The following is a 15,932-nucleotide window of genomic DNA, read 5'->3' as shown; positions in this document are numbered from 1 at the left end:
ATCTGACTCAGTCTCAGGAGGTTGGCTAGGCAGGGAGTCTAGCCAGTCATTCACAGCATCCGGCCGATCAAAGAAGAAAGTTCGGTCATTATACTCGACCCGCAGCCTGGTCGGAAAGAGCATAGCGTAACGCATCCCCAAGTCCCTGAGACGCTTCTTAGCACCACGAAATCCCATCCGCTGCTTCTGGACCTGTTGGGAAAAGTCCGGATAAAAGTTCACCGTGGCATTCTCAAAGGCCACCGGGCCCTTCACCCGCGAAGCCTGCAGGATAGCGTCCCGATCTCTATAGTGGAAAAGCTTCGCGACAATAGGTCTCGGCGGGGCGCCTGGTTTACCCTGGCCCCCCGGAACACGATGTGCGCGCTCCACTGCAAAGAATTTAGTAAGGCCAGATGGAGAAAGGTGGTTCTGGATCAGGTCCTCAACCAGGAGATCAACCGAGTGGGGTTCTGGATTCTCCGGCACACCAACCACGCGAACATTACAGCGACGTGCCCTGTTCTCAAAATCCTCCAAGCGCCGGGTCATGAAATCGTTCACCCTACGGAGATTGCCAACCTCCGTCTGTATCTCAGAGACGTCCGCCGTGAGGCTGGATGATTTGATATCCAACGACTTCACCTTTTCGTTCGTCTTGGAGAGATCGGCTCGAATCAGATTTACCTCAATCGCCACAGTGTCAAGTTTGTGGGCCAAGGTTTCGTACTGTTGGCCTATGGATTCCCTCATGCCAGAAATGGCGCCCATGATGTCCTGCAAGGAGGGCTCCGTCGACGCATCCAAGACGTGGGCAGACGCAGTGGGACCGGGCAGGGCGGCTCCGGGGGACCCCTTAGAGTGGGTATAACGATCCATAACATTAGATTGGACCGGACCTCCGCGCAGAGGTGTCTTCGTCTTGCGCGTCTCTCGGTCCCCTCTGCCCGCCATTTTGTAGATGCGTCACAAGGAGATTCACCAGGGTCAACGGACCGGGCCCCAGAAATGGAGGCCCCGGGACCAAAGGTCTGCAAGAGGGGTACCACCAGGATAGAGGCAGCAAATTAGGAGAATAGTCCAACCAAAGGCTCAACAGCCGACGCGTGTCCTGGCACCAGCTCTGACCCGACCCTCTCACCAATGTCCCAGTCTGAGGCAGAATCGAAACCGAAACTTAAGAAGGGGACCCACAAGGGCAATCCCCCTGCCGTTGTTGTTCAACTCCAAGACGGCCACCGAACCTCACCCAGTCCCGGGCGCACCTCAAGGGTGGAGCCCAAAAGTTCAATTCGCCATATCTCAGGCACCCGGTGTCCAAATCAGTTTCGGAAAGGGTCCAGGTAGATCAGCCCAACGTCCTCTATACAAATCCTCGCAAAAAATCAGGATTCATGCAGGATATTATGCCGGGAGCGGCGGGGGTCCGGGGAGCGCTGTGCTCACGCGGCCATCTCGGATGCCCGCCAAGCTCCTCCTCCATTTTCATTATCTGAGGATTCGAATCGATAGATCACTACTGTGGAAAGAACAAGTTCAGAAAAGCAAATAAGTGTTGCTCCATAGAACCTCAGCTGTTAGAAAAATGTAGAGAGCATCTACTTCTCAGTCTTTATCTCGGCTGTGGAAGTTTATAGAGCCAAGGAACAAACTACCACCCTTTTTGTTTCTGATATATGGAACATTTCTAATACTATCAATCTAATCCATTGTGAGACGCATTTTACGAGAACCTTGTTGAATATACCTCAAAGCACTTCTTCTGTCCCATTGTACTTTGAATGTTGGGAGAATTGAGGATTTGGCATCCCTTAGACCTCTCCTATTCCTGGTCAAAACCCATGCTCTCCTCGTATAGGAAGGGACTAGAAGAAATTCTGACCCTAAATAAGAATCATAAGCTTCCATGTCTTATCCACGTAAAGTCTTGGATGTTAAATCTGAGTCTAGAAACATTTTAATATGACCCCTTATCAATCACAAGAGGATGGTGGTGGACTGTAGCTCTGTAGCTGAAGCTATCGGGGATCTTATCATTCATGTCTGCCATCGTTCTGTGAGTAGTGGTAGTTTAATAGACATGTTCCTGGCCCATATGCCTACTCCCCACTTTTAAAGTTTCAAGGATGCAATTTGTCCTCATCAGGCTAAATAAAACACAGTCAAGTTTAAATATGTTACTCTGCTAACTAACAGTTTTACAAATAAGTGAGCAGGTTTTAATGATTTTATTGCAAATTGTTTGAATTGTATTAATGTTCTGGGACATGTTTATCATATTCTGGTTTTCTGCCTGGCTTTTAAGTATGTTAGGTAAAACATGGATAATGGGTGAGACTGCTTTGTTTCAATATGGGAAACAGATGCTATGTAACCGCTTCTAGAATGCTTCACACTAATCTGAGTGAACATATTGTTTTTACAGTAAGCACATTTTATATGGTTTAGCTTCGAAAAAAGCACCAAGGCCTTTCTTTTTAATTTTATTTTGTTTTATCCTTTTTTAGAGTCTTTCTAATGGATAATATGGATGTATTATGATGAATGTTATCATGTACCTTTCATGGGGTATACTCCCTGAAATAAACAATTGATTGATTGATTATGAGTATACAAATGACTGGACAAGGACTTTGTTCAATGGTTGTGATTGCTGGTGCTGCTTGGCTAGAAAATACCGATTCTAAGATAGTGACATTCACTGATGCATAATTAGAATAGGCCTTCTCTGCATTTCATTGGTGTTGCAAAAATTGTTCTCCCACCTTATCAAAGATGTCTTGGAAATGCTGATGCAAGGGCTTGAGGGATCTTGCTCATTGTGTATTTTTGCAACATGAAGGTGGGCAATAGATGCGTCTTAGCATATGGTTGCTGTTGTTGAATATAGTGTGGTTACTGGGCAAAATATTTGTAGTTGGTATGGGTAGCCAGTGTGTATTAGTTTGTGAGATGGAGAGTGCTACATCACACCTAATTTTTAATACTACGACTGTATGATAGGAAAATATGCACCCATTGTTTCTTCTTGGCTAGTTTTCAGAGTGTTTGTATGTCAGTGATGTATCCAACCTACTACGGCAGGGAGCCATACCCCGCTGCATTTGGCTGTGAGCATTAATGCTTGTGCACAGGGTCTGGCCCTGCGACCAACCCACGACTGCCCATCTTAGCACAGCAAACCTTTTGTGGGTGACTTTTTTTTAGGTAATAACCATATACTTTATTGCACACCATTTTTTTTTTTTTACTGTGCTTTAAAACTGGGTTTTTAAATATTTAACAAAATTATTCTATTTTTTTTGCTTAATCTGTTTATTGACATTTAACACTTTAAATATTCATGTAACAATATATGACAACGCCAGTGTATACATTACAAATATATGTCCATTTCTGATCAAATTGCAAAGCGGATTCCAATAAACATGTGTGCTTAGCACTGAGAATCAGGATACACATGTTGTGGTGTACTATGTCTGCGGCATTCGTATCACAGGTACTATGGAGTGGCATAGGAAATTCTATGCTGTCCAAGAGTGTTATGCTACAGATCTGAACTGTGTGAGTGGGGTTTAACATAATGAGGACAAAGCAAGACGAAGGAAGGTGGTGTACCTGTGAGTGAAACACTGCTGCCCTCTCCCCGATGTGAATCAGCCCACTCGTGTGTACTATGTGCAGGAGAGTTCTTATATGTGTGTACCAGCCCATTAAGTGACCCCGGGACAGAATTATTATTAAATCTTTTTTAAAGAAAATTGGTATAGTTTGGCTACTTTCTTAGGGCCATATGTATCAAGATACCCATTTGCGATTCTCAAATAGCGATTTTTAAGAAATCGCTATTTGAGAATCGCAAATGGGTATGTATGTACAAAATCGAATTTTTTAGCGATTTCTTAAAGTTCCTTAATTGCGATTAGCAAATTGCGAATCGCAATTAAGGAATACTTTCCCATTCATTTCTATGGGCCAGGAGGCCCATAGGAATGAATGGGAAACGATTCTCAATTTGCGATTCGCAATTTGCTAATCGCAAATTGAGAATAATTTCAAGGGTGCAGGGGTGTCCAAAGGACACCCTGTTGCACCCCTGAAATATGCATGGGTGCACATGTGGCGCACATACATGCCCCAAGGGCATGTATGTGCGTCACATGGCACTTTGAAAAATGCAAACATTTGCATTTTTCAAGGAATTCGCAACTTACCACCAACTAGAAGTTGGTGGTAATTTGCGATTCCTAAAGGACATTTTGCTAATTTTTTTTGCTTCATACATTGCATTTAAGGAATCGCAAAATTTGCGATTCCTTAAATGCAATTGCAAAATAAGGAATCGCAAATTTTGCGATTCCTTATTTTACACCAGATTTTGCTTCATACATACCATGTAGCGAATTTCGCCCTTTGCGAATGCGAATTTGCTTGATACATATGGCATTAACAGGTAGATGCATCAAGCATTATTGCGAGCGCAAACGGTGCGAATCGCAAAATTAGTTCGTTTGCGCCCGCAAAAAAGGCATTTGAGATGCATCAAGGGTTCATGCACTCGCAATTTAATAATTCGCAAATAATTGCGAGTTCTCAAATTGCGATTGCATTTAAGGAATCGCAATTTGCGATTCTTTAAATTCAATGCATGAACAATTCCAAGATTGCGAATTCGCAATCTGGGGCCGCTATTTACCGCGAAGTCTAACTACGTGGTGAATGGAAAAAACTTAGAAATATGCACTTTTTTTTCCTTGGGACATGTGTGTGCGCAACACCAGTGAACATTACCATTTCAGGGGTGCAACAGGGTGTCCTTTGGACACCTTGGCACCCTTGAAATTGCTTCCTTATTTGCGATTCGCTAATTGCTAATCGCAAATAAGGAATGACTCTCCATTCAGGCCCATAGGAATGAATGGGAAAGCCATTCCTTATTTGTGATTGGCAATTAGCGAATCGCAAATAAGGAATTAGTAGAAATCGCAAAAAATATTGCGATTCCTACATGCATCCCGTTTTGCGAGTCTTTAATAGCGAATCCTTAAAATTCGCTATTAAGGACTCGCAAAACATGACTTTGATGAATCTGGGGGTTAGTTCCTTGCACAGGAATCCACAAACCCTGGGTGACTCTCCAACATCTGGGGGGAAAAAGTGCAAATTTGGCTTGGATACCTTTACCTACAAATTGTTCCAGGGAGCCTTGTGGCTCGACCTTCAGCATCTTGACATGTGTGACGCGTACAGACTCCAAACAGTAATATTTTATAATTAATTTATTGTTCCAAATTAGCTTTCCTTTGAAAGTCGCTACAGAGTAGTGAACATGAAACGTTTTCACTCTGACCTGATTTTATCAGTGTATTTCAATTAGCTAAATGTGTATGCTTTATTCCATGCTGCTTGACTGCTTGACTCATTATATGCTCCTGAACTTCTTTGACATTTTCTTAAACCCTTTAGATTTCAGTGCATGCAGTTGTTTTGATCTAATTTACGTTTGCTATATTTGCTATTTTAGGAAGAATCCACAACACAAGCTAGAATATAAGCACACAAAATCCCCAGGTAAGCCTTTTTCTTTGTTTTTCAGTTTGAATATATGTATTAAAATGTTTAGCTAGATTAACAAAATCAGTTAAGTACATTAATAATGAAAATAAAGAGGGATGGCAATATTATACAAAGAGAAAAGTAAACAGAACCTGTAGTCCATTCCAACATAATCTTAAAAGTTTGGATTGTTATATGAATAATGTAGCACTTTCATTCTTTTTTTTTAAAGATTGCAGATACTGTGCTTTAAAACCGGGTTTGTAAATATTTTACAGAATTATTCACTTCACTTACAAAGTTTTGATTCTTTTCCGAATTTGTAATCATTTCCTGTTTTCCGTGCGAGCTTAAGGGAGAATGCCCTCGTTTTACTTTATTTATAATTTTACTGGTTTTGCCTAGTGATATTCTTTTAACTTCTTGAAGAGCATTGACCTTCGTTATATTAAGAACACCTGTATATTTGCCAATAATCTTTGACCATAAGGAGGTGCGACTTTTAACGTTTTAAAATGACTAATTTAGATAATAAGACCATGCTAGTACTTACATATCTCAAAATTTAGCCCAATGATGCATAATAATATATCACATTTTTGAATTCTACACATATAAACACTCTGGGTTCACCTAACAGGTTCAATCTTCTGCTTTCGCAATATGAAGAAATCTGCAGGCTGTAGTTTCGTCTTTAATTGTATCTACCAATTAAGCTGTTCTGTTTTCAAGTCACATTTCTGTTTTTCAAATTTTTCTCCCAGCGACGTAAGATTGGTGGCTATTCCTCCATCCATCAAGCCCTGTTTTTTTAGTATATTTCTTTATTGACAGTTGTTAGTTATATACTGAATCTGATATGGCAAACCTCATAATACTCCTTTCAGTGGCAAAAAAGATCAACGACCATACCACAGGATGTTCTACCATAAAGGACTGTGTTCAGGAGACGAGTTTCAATAATAACATAGTCTAATAGTCACACGTCCCATTGGGCAGCAGTACATCATAATCACAGACCTCCCAAGCAGATTATCCATTACATCCAAGTTGACAAGTAATCCCATCCTGCATCAGTGCCACTTTTCCCTTCCACTCAATTGATCAGGTGCAGTCTGAGTCTGACCAAGGGGATCCAGCAGTTTCTCTGTCCTTGCACTCCAGGCAAGCAGAACATCCTCTGCCTTATCATCTCTCCTGGTCCTCTTCATCAGTCTATCTTCTGCCCCTGTACACTCCAACAGATCGTTCTCCCAAGCTTCCCGTTTCAGGGGCAGAGATCCTAACCAGTGTATTGCTAAGTGCCTTTTAAACACCATAAGGCCTAGCATAGTACAGTGCCTGCTCAATCGCAGTTTCGGATCCTGGGGGAGGAGCCCCAACAGACTCTTATTGACCATCCGTGGGATATCCCACCCTGTGCACGTTTAAGCTGGGTCAGAATCTCAAGCCAATAGGAGGCTATAACTAGGCAGTTCCAGACTATATGTAGGAAATTCGCCTCCCCGGCCTCACAGCTAGGGTAGTGCCTATCTCTAGATGCATAACTGATGTTCAGTCAGTCAAGAATGCTTTATTCGACAACTTAATCCCATAAAAGTGAACATGTTATACAGCGGTACATTTCATTACCACAATTTATAAAAAGCCAGAGTCTAAAAAAGCATTCCAGATATCAACTCTAAAACCATGACCTAAAATATATACAATACAGAAATGTTGTATAAAATACAAGGTGCAAATGAGCAAACTCAGGCAAATACAATCGTCCCCGTATATAACTTTCCTGATATCCACCAGAAGACCGGGACCTAAAGTACAATACAGTACAAGAACGTTGTATAAAGTGCAAGGTGCAAAAGAACAAGCTCAATCAACTCCAGAAGTCCCTGTTTGTGACATTCCTGATATCAATCAGAAGACCGAGACCTAATGTATAATACAGTACAAGAAAATGTTATAGGGTGCAAGATGTAAAAGAGCAACTCAGTCAAATAAAACCTGTACATGGCTTTCTTGATATCAACCAGGAGACAAAGACCAAAAGTACATACAAGTATAAAGTGCAAGGTGCACAGGAGCAAAACTCAGTTAAGTATTATAGTCTCCATCTATGACACATAGTGGGCCTAGAAATAAAAACATGTTAAAAGACATAATGACAGTTAAAAAAACAACTTTTTTCTGCACGTAATGGCTTCTGTTAAAAAACTTGCAACCCCAAAACATACCTTGGGGGAAGATAACATTTGAGGGATCAGTAAGGCAGGCCTGACTTGGGAGAAATGACAATCTCTGAGTAATGGTAATATAAATTTCTTATGTAATGAGACGTAGTAGTCGCAAAAGAAAATAAACTGAAGGGTATCCTGTTCTGAGCAATTGTCACAAGGACAAGGTTTTAAAGTGCCAGGTTTTGAAAAGCCGTGGGGGGCCGACAGAAGCCAGGGAGCCATTAGCAGGCGGAATCTTGTTAAAACAAAACGATGAAACGGATTGCCAACAAATAATAGGTACGGTTGGACTTGGTTATGCATAGATAATGTGGCATAACCTCTCATCGTTGGTTTTTAGCAACTCCTTATCTTCCCTTAGACCCTGGTGTTTAATCATGAATTGCTGTTTAATGTTTCTAATCTTAAATTTGTCCAGGGATTTGGGGGTTAGAAAAAAATCAGGGCAACCTAACCATTTTGTCAGTTCCCTTAGGTACTTTAGCCAGGTGATATATTCTGCCCAAACTCTCAACCAGCACTTTAAAGGGGCTACTGTATCTGGTCTGATATATATCCCACCCCTAACTCTTCGTGTAATGTATATGCAGGGGTGGAATGTTGGACTGCCAAAATCTTGCGTAAAAACTTGTCTTCATCATGCTGAATGTCTTTTCCTTCATTATATCCCCAGATGTCACTGCCATAGGTTACCATGGAGATACATTTTTCCTTATATATCTTTATCAGTCCTGGAATGGTTTTAGATCCTAGTATCTTTAGCAAAATTTAATGTTGCCCCCATCGCTCTAATGAAAGTATTCTTTTTTTGCATAATTTGTGGGCACCATGACGCAGGCTCATCAAAAAGTACCCCCAAATAGGAGAAAGTTGGAACCCTTGTTAACTCAGCCCCATTACAATAAAATGTTGTCTGTTTTCGGGACTTTCCAGGGCCAATGGACATAGTGTGAGATTTCTTAAAATTTGTTGAAAGATCTAGGGAGTCCATAAAAACTATAGAAGCATCTAAAAGTGATTAAAGGGCCAGTGCAGTTCTAGCTAATATAACTGTGTCATCCGCATATAAAAGTGCGGGGATCATATTTTCCCCAAACCTAGGAATGTCTTTACAACTGGTTGTTAAAAAATCCCCCAACTTATTTATATATAGTGCAAATAAGAGGGGGCCAAGATACAGCCTTGACGTACCCCTCTCTTAACATCCCAGGGGCTTGTCAGCTCTCCATTACTGTTGTATCTCACAGCAGCTGTATTATTCTCATGAATAGCATATAAGAAATTCACAAGCTCTGGTTCAAGACCCATATCACTTAATATTGACCAAGTTTTGATCTGTTGACACAGTCAAAAGCTTGGTCAGGTCCATAAACGGCAGAGGTATTATACCCTTTTTGGCAATGGTGTACTTCCCTACCATTAAATGTAAATTCAGACATTGGTCCAAGGTCCCTTTACCTGACCTAAACGCATATTGCAAGTTTGAAATAACATTTCGGTGGTCCAGCCATGTCGTTAGGCAGATTTGTACGACTTTGCCTATTATTTTGGCTGCGGAATCTAAAAGTGAGATTGGCCTATAACATGTGGGCTCATCCCTTACGCCCTTTTTAAAAATGGGAACAATAATTGCCTTCCCCCAGGATAACGGGTATCACTGTAAGCACGCAGCATTAAAAACATTTGCCAAAATACTGGCCCACACATTTGAATCAGCTTTGTATGGATCGCCGGGATCCTGTCGGGGCCCGGAGCCGTACGACCAAATGTGGATACGATTGCTTCATGGACCTCCTCTACACTGAAGTGGAGTGGCATACTAGTTTGCCACCTTCTCTGTACCCATTTGCTTCACCCAAGTGTGCATCACTGAAAATGTCTCCAAAATGCGATACCCATTTATCTGCTGGGAGTAAACAATCAGTGTTGGAGTGAGGAGCTTCGTAAAGGAAAGGACTATTAACTACCAACCAAAATTAAGAACTGTCTTTCAGTATACTAGCTTGTTGTAGGGCATCCCATGCCTGCTCCCTTTGCTCCTTCTTCCTATTCTGGACTGCTAGCTTATAGGCCTTTCTTTTGTCCCTAATTTCTTCTTTGTCTCTGGGTGTGGATTTTAGGGACTGTACAAGCTCCTTATGGGTCGCTGAGCATGCTCCTTTAAACCACCTAACAGCCTTTAGCTGTCTGATCCCACCCATAACCGTGAGGTCAGATTGTATTTGATTTGTTATTTTCGCGAAGGCTGATAGAACTTTGCTGTGTATCTGGGTCTAAACAGTACTCATTTTCCGGGGCGCATGTGTACAAGTTTTCCCAAAAATTATCTGGTACTATTGTTTCCCACTTTAGCCTGCGGGCCTAATCTTTGGTGCTAATATCTTTGTTTGTCAAACGAATGGTAGATTCTCCAGTTTCTATAGCAGAAAGCGATATGGCAGCAGTAAGGGGATTATAGTCGCTAAAACCTGACCAGGTAACAATTAGATTCTCAGTAAACAAGACTAATGGAACCAACAGTAAAATATAATCAATGGTGCTTCGCTTTCCATTCCCCACATAAGTGGGTACTGACGCCAAACTATCTGTTTGCTGAAGGCAACATGACTTTTGATTTGAAAGAATGCTTTCGAGCAAAATACCTGAAGGTGTATACTCAAAATGACTAAATGAGAAAGGAAACTCCCCCTGGTCTTGGCTTATAAGACAATTTAAATAACATTGATGGATATTAAAATCCCCTAGGATTATTATTTCATAATAATAATTGTTTGGTCTCCACATAACATTACAAAAACTCCTTTAAATCATGTAGATGTTCCAGCTCATGCCCGCTAGAAAAGGAGTTATAAAAATGTATCGCTAACATGATGGCATGATTCTTAAAAGACAATTCTACAGCCAAATCATTTTGAGATTTGCAGTCAACCAAACGTGTCCTACAAGAGAGCTTCAAAGAAAACATTAGAAGTTAACCCCCTCTAGCTCTGCCCATATTCAATGGAATAGCATTTTTATTAAATGAATTGAAACCATCTAAGTAAAAACAGTCAGTTTTCCCAGAGTGAGTTTCCTTTTTTAGATCTTATACCCACTATGTCCATGAGAGGATCTTTTCCTGAGTGGCCAGAGTGGGAGTTAAAATGGGGGAAATTCCTGGGGATGTAGTAATTCTCCAGTATTAGGATGTCTTTCATAGATTCACATGCCTGAATCATTCCCCGTCGTCGGAGTGGGAATCCCACGGTATATAAAAAGCAGTAATATGCAATAATATCCTTAGAAAAACTTGGTAATAACCAACCAGGAAGTAAAGTAGCCCAAGCTACAAGAGTAAAAACTTCCACACTCATGACTATCCTAGTCATTTTTTATAGACCAAACTGCAGCCAATCAGGCGACAGCACCCACCAGAATGTTCTCCCCAGAGGCTCAGGCTCTCAGATTTTATACCGCACGTCGTGTGAAGGGAGTCTCCCTGAGCTCTGCTCAGTTTTCGTCAATTTTCTTCACTTTTCTTCAATTTTTTCTTCATAATATCACAGTTTGAAGTCTACCTTCAGACCCTGCGTCACTTGTGGGAAGCTGAGACCTTTTCCTGTGAACCCTCATGAAGAGTATATGGACCAGCACTCTGCCTGTCTCTGAAATGGTAGGAGGAGAAGGGATTGTTTTTGTGCTTAGACTATACCCCCCTTCTGATGTGGGAGGATTTTTTTGTTTGTCCTGCTCATTAATGTTTTAAGTGATGCTTCTCCTCTACTTCACCAGCTGAAGTAACATCACAATTAAGGGGTCTCTGGCCTTCTTTGAGTCTGCCTCCCACATCTACGCCCACGAGATTTACTCTCAGGTGTCTAGACTCACTCTGCGCACTTTTCTACGTGAAAATGTGCCAGCTTGTTGACAATACGGTCGATGTACTCTCTGACGACAATCTCTGCCATCACTGGTGCTCTGCAACGACAACGCCTCCAGGCATTCGTCGACGACAGTGATGACAGTGCACTCTTGTCGACTGCAGGCTCGTCAACCACTGGGAGTTTCGTCAATGGTAAATTTCTTCGACAGTTGGCCTCGTCGACGGTAGGCTCGTCGACGATAGGCTCGTCGACGGTGGCCTCGTCGACGGTGGCCTCGTCGACGGTGGCCTCGTCGACCGTAGGCTCGTCGACCGTAGGCTCGTCGACCGTAGCCTCGCCTCGTCGACGGTGAGCTCTCTAGACGGTAGGCTCGTTGACAGTGAGTTCCGTAGACGGTGAGCTCCATAGACGGTGAGTTCCGTAGACGGTGAGCTCCGTAGATGGTGAGCTCTGTAGAGTGTGGGCCCTGTAGACTGTGGGCCCTGTAGACTGTGGGCCCTGTAGACTGTGGGCCCTGTAGACTGTGGGCCCTGTAGACTGTGGGCTCCGTAGACTGTGGGCTCCGTAGACTGTGGGCTCCGTAGACTGTGGGCTCCGTAGACTGTGGGCTCCGTAGACTGTGGGCTCCGTAGACTGTGGGCTCCGTAGACTGTGGGCTCCGTAGACTGTGAGCTCCGTAGACTGTGAGCTCCGTAGACTGTGGGCTCCGTAGACTGTGGGCTCCATAGACTGTGAGCTCCGTAGACTGTGAGCTCCGTAGACTGTGAGCTCCGTAGACTGTGGGCTCCGTAGACTGTGGGCTCCATAGACTGTGAGCTCCGTAGACGGTGAGCTCCGTAGACGGTGAGCTCCGTAGACGGTGAGCTCCGTAGACGGTGAGCTCCGTAGACGGTGAGCTCCGTAGACGGTGAGCTCCGTAGACGGTGAGCTCCGTAGACGGTGAGCTCCGTAGACGGTGAGCTCTGTAGACGGTGAGCTCCGTAGACGGTGAGCTTCGACAACATTCAGCTTCGACGCCAGCTGGCTTCGTTGACGGATGACCCTGTCAACTGTTGGATTTGTCGACGGATTAGCCCGTTGACGGTTGGTTTCACACACTGTTGACTTGTATGCTCTTTTAGACGATCTATTTCGTCGACGGCAGCTTTCCGCTACATCCACGTGATGGCGTGATGGCTTTTTACTCCCGCCATTATTATTCTTGGACAGCACATAGCCGTATGAGCATGTTTTTTCTTCAGATCAGAATTATGTATTTCTGACAGCAAGGCTGCCACGGCCTGTACCATGGCAGGATTACGTCTTCTCTTACAACTGGAGTTCTATTGCATTCACCTCCGGTGAATATTGGAGGTTTTCCCCTCCTTGTGAAGAGAGCGGCAAATCGTTTTCCGCTTTCCCCTCGTCCTGGGGAAACCACAGAAACAAGTTAGTTCAGTTCTTATGATAAACTTTATTTAGCAAGAAGGTGTTAAACTCATTCAGAGGCCAAACTCTGTGCTGGCGGGTTTTTTCCACGCCTCAACAAGAAATGTGAAGATCCCCACTATTCACCTGCTTTTCTAGTCTCTCAGCCTACCCTGACTCAGTCATTACTGTATTGTATTGTATGGCATATTTGTATAGTGCTAAACTGTCACCCATAGGGTATCCTGGCGCTTGACTTGGTCGGCCATACGCAACTTTATGCTGCCCTATAGCTACTCAGGCGGCACAGCGATTATCTTGCAAGCCAGTTAGGCAGGTATGCCGCTAGATGTGCTCTGACATGTTGGCGCTAGTAAAACTTATTCCAGAATCCTCCAAGCCTCACGCTTTGAAGATCCTGCAGGAGGGAGAGAGAGAGAGGAGTGCATCAGAAATAATACACTGTGCAGCGGACATTGCATGTACAGGTTTTCGACAGCTCGCCATAGGGGCAGTCTGGCAAAGACAATTTTGCTTCAATGCTACGTCTTTCGCAAGGAGGTTCAGACTTCAATACTTCACTTGCCTTTTGATTGAGGATCCCTTCTGGCCAGCATGTTGTTGAGGCACTGCAGACCATCTTGAAGGACACAGATACTGCCCGCACGCTCGGGATATAGAATCGCAGCCTTTTCGTGGTGCCGAGGACGTAGCTCCATGTCCTTTTTTCAAGGGAGTTACATCCAGTATTGGCTCTCACAATCAGAACCAACTGCGTTACTCAAATCAAACGCAGTCACATGGGCAAAGTACCAACAGGTCCTACATAGAAAATCATCGTACAGCCGAGGCAACTCTGCTAAGAAACAATGGATTACCTTGAACCCACCTTTATTCCCTCCAAAAACGTCGGAGGTCTAATATCTCACTTTTATTCCAATTGGTCAAAGGTGACAGAGGACCGTTGGGTTTTTAAACGTCATGCCCAAGGGCACACTCTAGAATTTGTCAAATTTCCCTCTTTCTACACCTCCAAAGGGACCTCCACCTTCTCATCTACGGGAGTCCTTTGCACAAGTGTCTATATGGATATAAACAGGGACCATCGGAGTGGTTCCGAATCTCCAACAGCGTTAGGATTTACTCTCAGTTTCATATATATATGCACTCTGGTCTCAAAACTTAATCAGTTGGTATCGTTTCATTGACGATCTGTTTATCGTCTGGGACGGTACAATTGAGAGTGCCAAACAATACATGGGGAGGTTGAATGACAACAGTGTTCACCTTGAATTTTCAGGGGAAGTGAGCAAAATCTCTGTGAACTACCTAGACGTGACTGTTTACGTTGAGGGCGGGACACTAAAGAGCAAACTCTTCAGAAAACCAACTGCGGGAAACAGTGTTTTGAGAGCGACCAGTAGCCACCCTGACAGTCTTATTAAAAGTATCCCCTATGGGGAATTATTGAGGATAAAACGAAACTGCACTGAAGATCATGAATTCCAATTAGCTGCTCAAGGGGTAGACATCTATCACGGATGTTGTAGTTTTTTCCTCTTCTATCTAACCAGTATTAAGTACCTCTGCCATGTTTGATTCATTCTATCCAGATTAAATTTCGTCTCCATGGAGGTTTTCCCTATGCGATGACAAGATGATGAGCCTCACACTACTTGGTAGGCTCTCTTCTTTCTAATGTGTGCCAGAGAATAACACTGTCCTAATGATTATGCTAGTTCTATATGGGGTCACTAACTTTGACTCCTCTATTTTTAACTTCATTAGGTTTCTAGTCCCAACCCCCGTCCTGAAGAAGACTCCTCCGCAAGGGTGCAAAAAGTCCTGCTTCTTTTGAGGGTCAAAACGTCGACAACACTTCCTTGTTTCGCAGCCCCACTGCAAAATAATGACATAATATGTACTTATGGGGCATGTGTTTTGAATAACTTGTGTGATTTATTATCCTTGTAGTATTTTCATACAGATGCAAATGTATCAGATCTTGTTCTGATTTTTATGTCACCTTCCCAACTTGCACTATCCTCACTCTTCACTCATCCTTGTTCTTGGGCACTATCCAACCACTTAAGATTCTAAAATTTGATAAATTGTTTGATACCATATTCTGGCTTCATCTACCGTGTGATTTAAACATTGTAGATTCATTTGGTGCATATACTATTTGTGTTTATTTTCTGATAAAGTAATTTGTTTGATACATTAACATAATCTCACTGGGACCCCCCTCTTCGCAATACCTCATACAACCCTGGTCCCAGCGACTCTATTGGGTAAAACCCCCTCGCTATACCCCGCTTAGTTATTGGTGCGCTGATCGTGCAGCCGTCTATTGCAGAATATTGTCTGATGTCAGAAAAGCAAAGAACAGGCTGCACAGTGGAGCAAAGAGGTTACAACGTGTGAAAACATGCAGTTGGAGCCGAGGTGTTGCTTGGCTAGTGCATCACGGCGGTGCCAATTTTGTTGCTGGAGCTAGTCACGAGATGGAGGTGAATGAATAGGAGCGGAATGATAAGGAGGAGAGGCGCACAAGTTTAAACCCTGCGTAAGGCGTACAATGCTTTTGGAAAAAGTCAATATTCTCCGCTTAAATATTCGTCTACTGCTTGCGGGCCAAGCGGTTTTGTAATATGGCCTCCGCCCTCCGCGCTCAGATATGGAAGGGCTGAGATTCAGCCCGATCGACGCGGCGCCCTCTCCTTACCTCTGAAGTCCCAGTTAGGCTGTTGTGCCCTTGGGAGAGATCAGTCCTGCGGCACCGCCTGGAAGTGGGCGTTCGGCTTGCTGCCGAGCACCGAACAGCTCACCCGACCTCATGTGGTGGCCGCGATTCCGGCAGAGGTCTCACCCCTCGTGACTGTGCCCCCGA

The 15,932-nt window shown here is 43.4% G+C and overlaps 1 protein-coding gene across 3 annotated transcripts in view; it reads left to right on the top strand.

Annotated features, from left to right (window-relative positions):
* The window catches only part of APLF (aprataxin and PNKP like factor), a 791,103-nt gene that overhangs the window by 672,519 nt on the left and 102,652 nt on the right, over positions 1–15,932 (top strand). For all 3 annotated transcript variants that reach the window (XM_078649586.1, XM_078649585.1, XM_078649587.1), the window contains exon 9: positions 5,504–5,550. In XM_078649586.1, coding sequence (XP_078505712.1) covers positions 5,504–5,550 — 47 coding nt within the window. The remainder of the gene's footprint in view (positions 1–5,503; positions 5,551–15,932) is intronic.

This window comes from Lissotriton helveticus, chromosome 6 (genome assembly GCF_964261635.1).
Source record: "Lissotriton helveticus chromosome 6, aLisHel1.1, whole genome shotgun sequence".
Classification (NCBI taxonomy): Eukaryota; Metazoa; Chordata; class Amphibia; order Caudata; family Salamandridae; genus Lissotriton; species Lissotriton helveticus.
The sequence above is the reverse complement of the archived record's forward strand: the minus strand, read 5'-3'. Positions and strand labels throughout refer to the sequence as shown.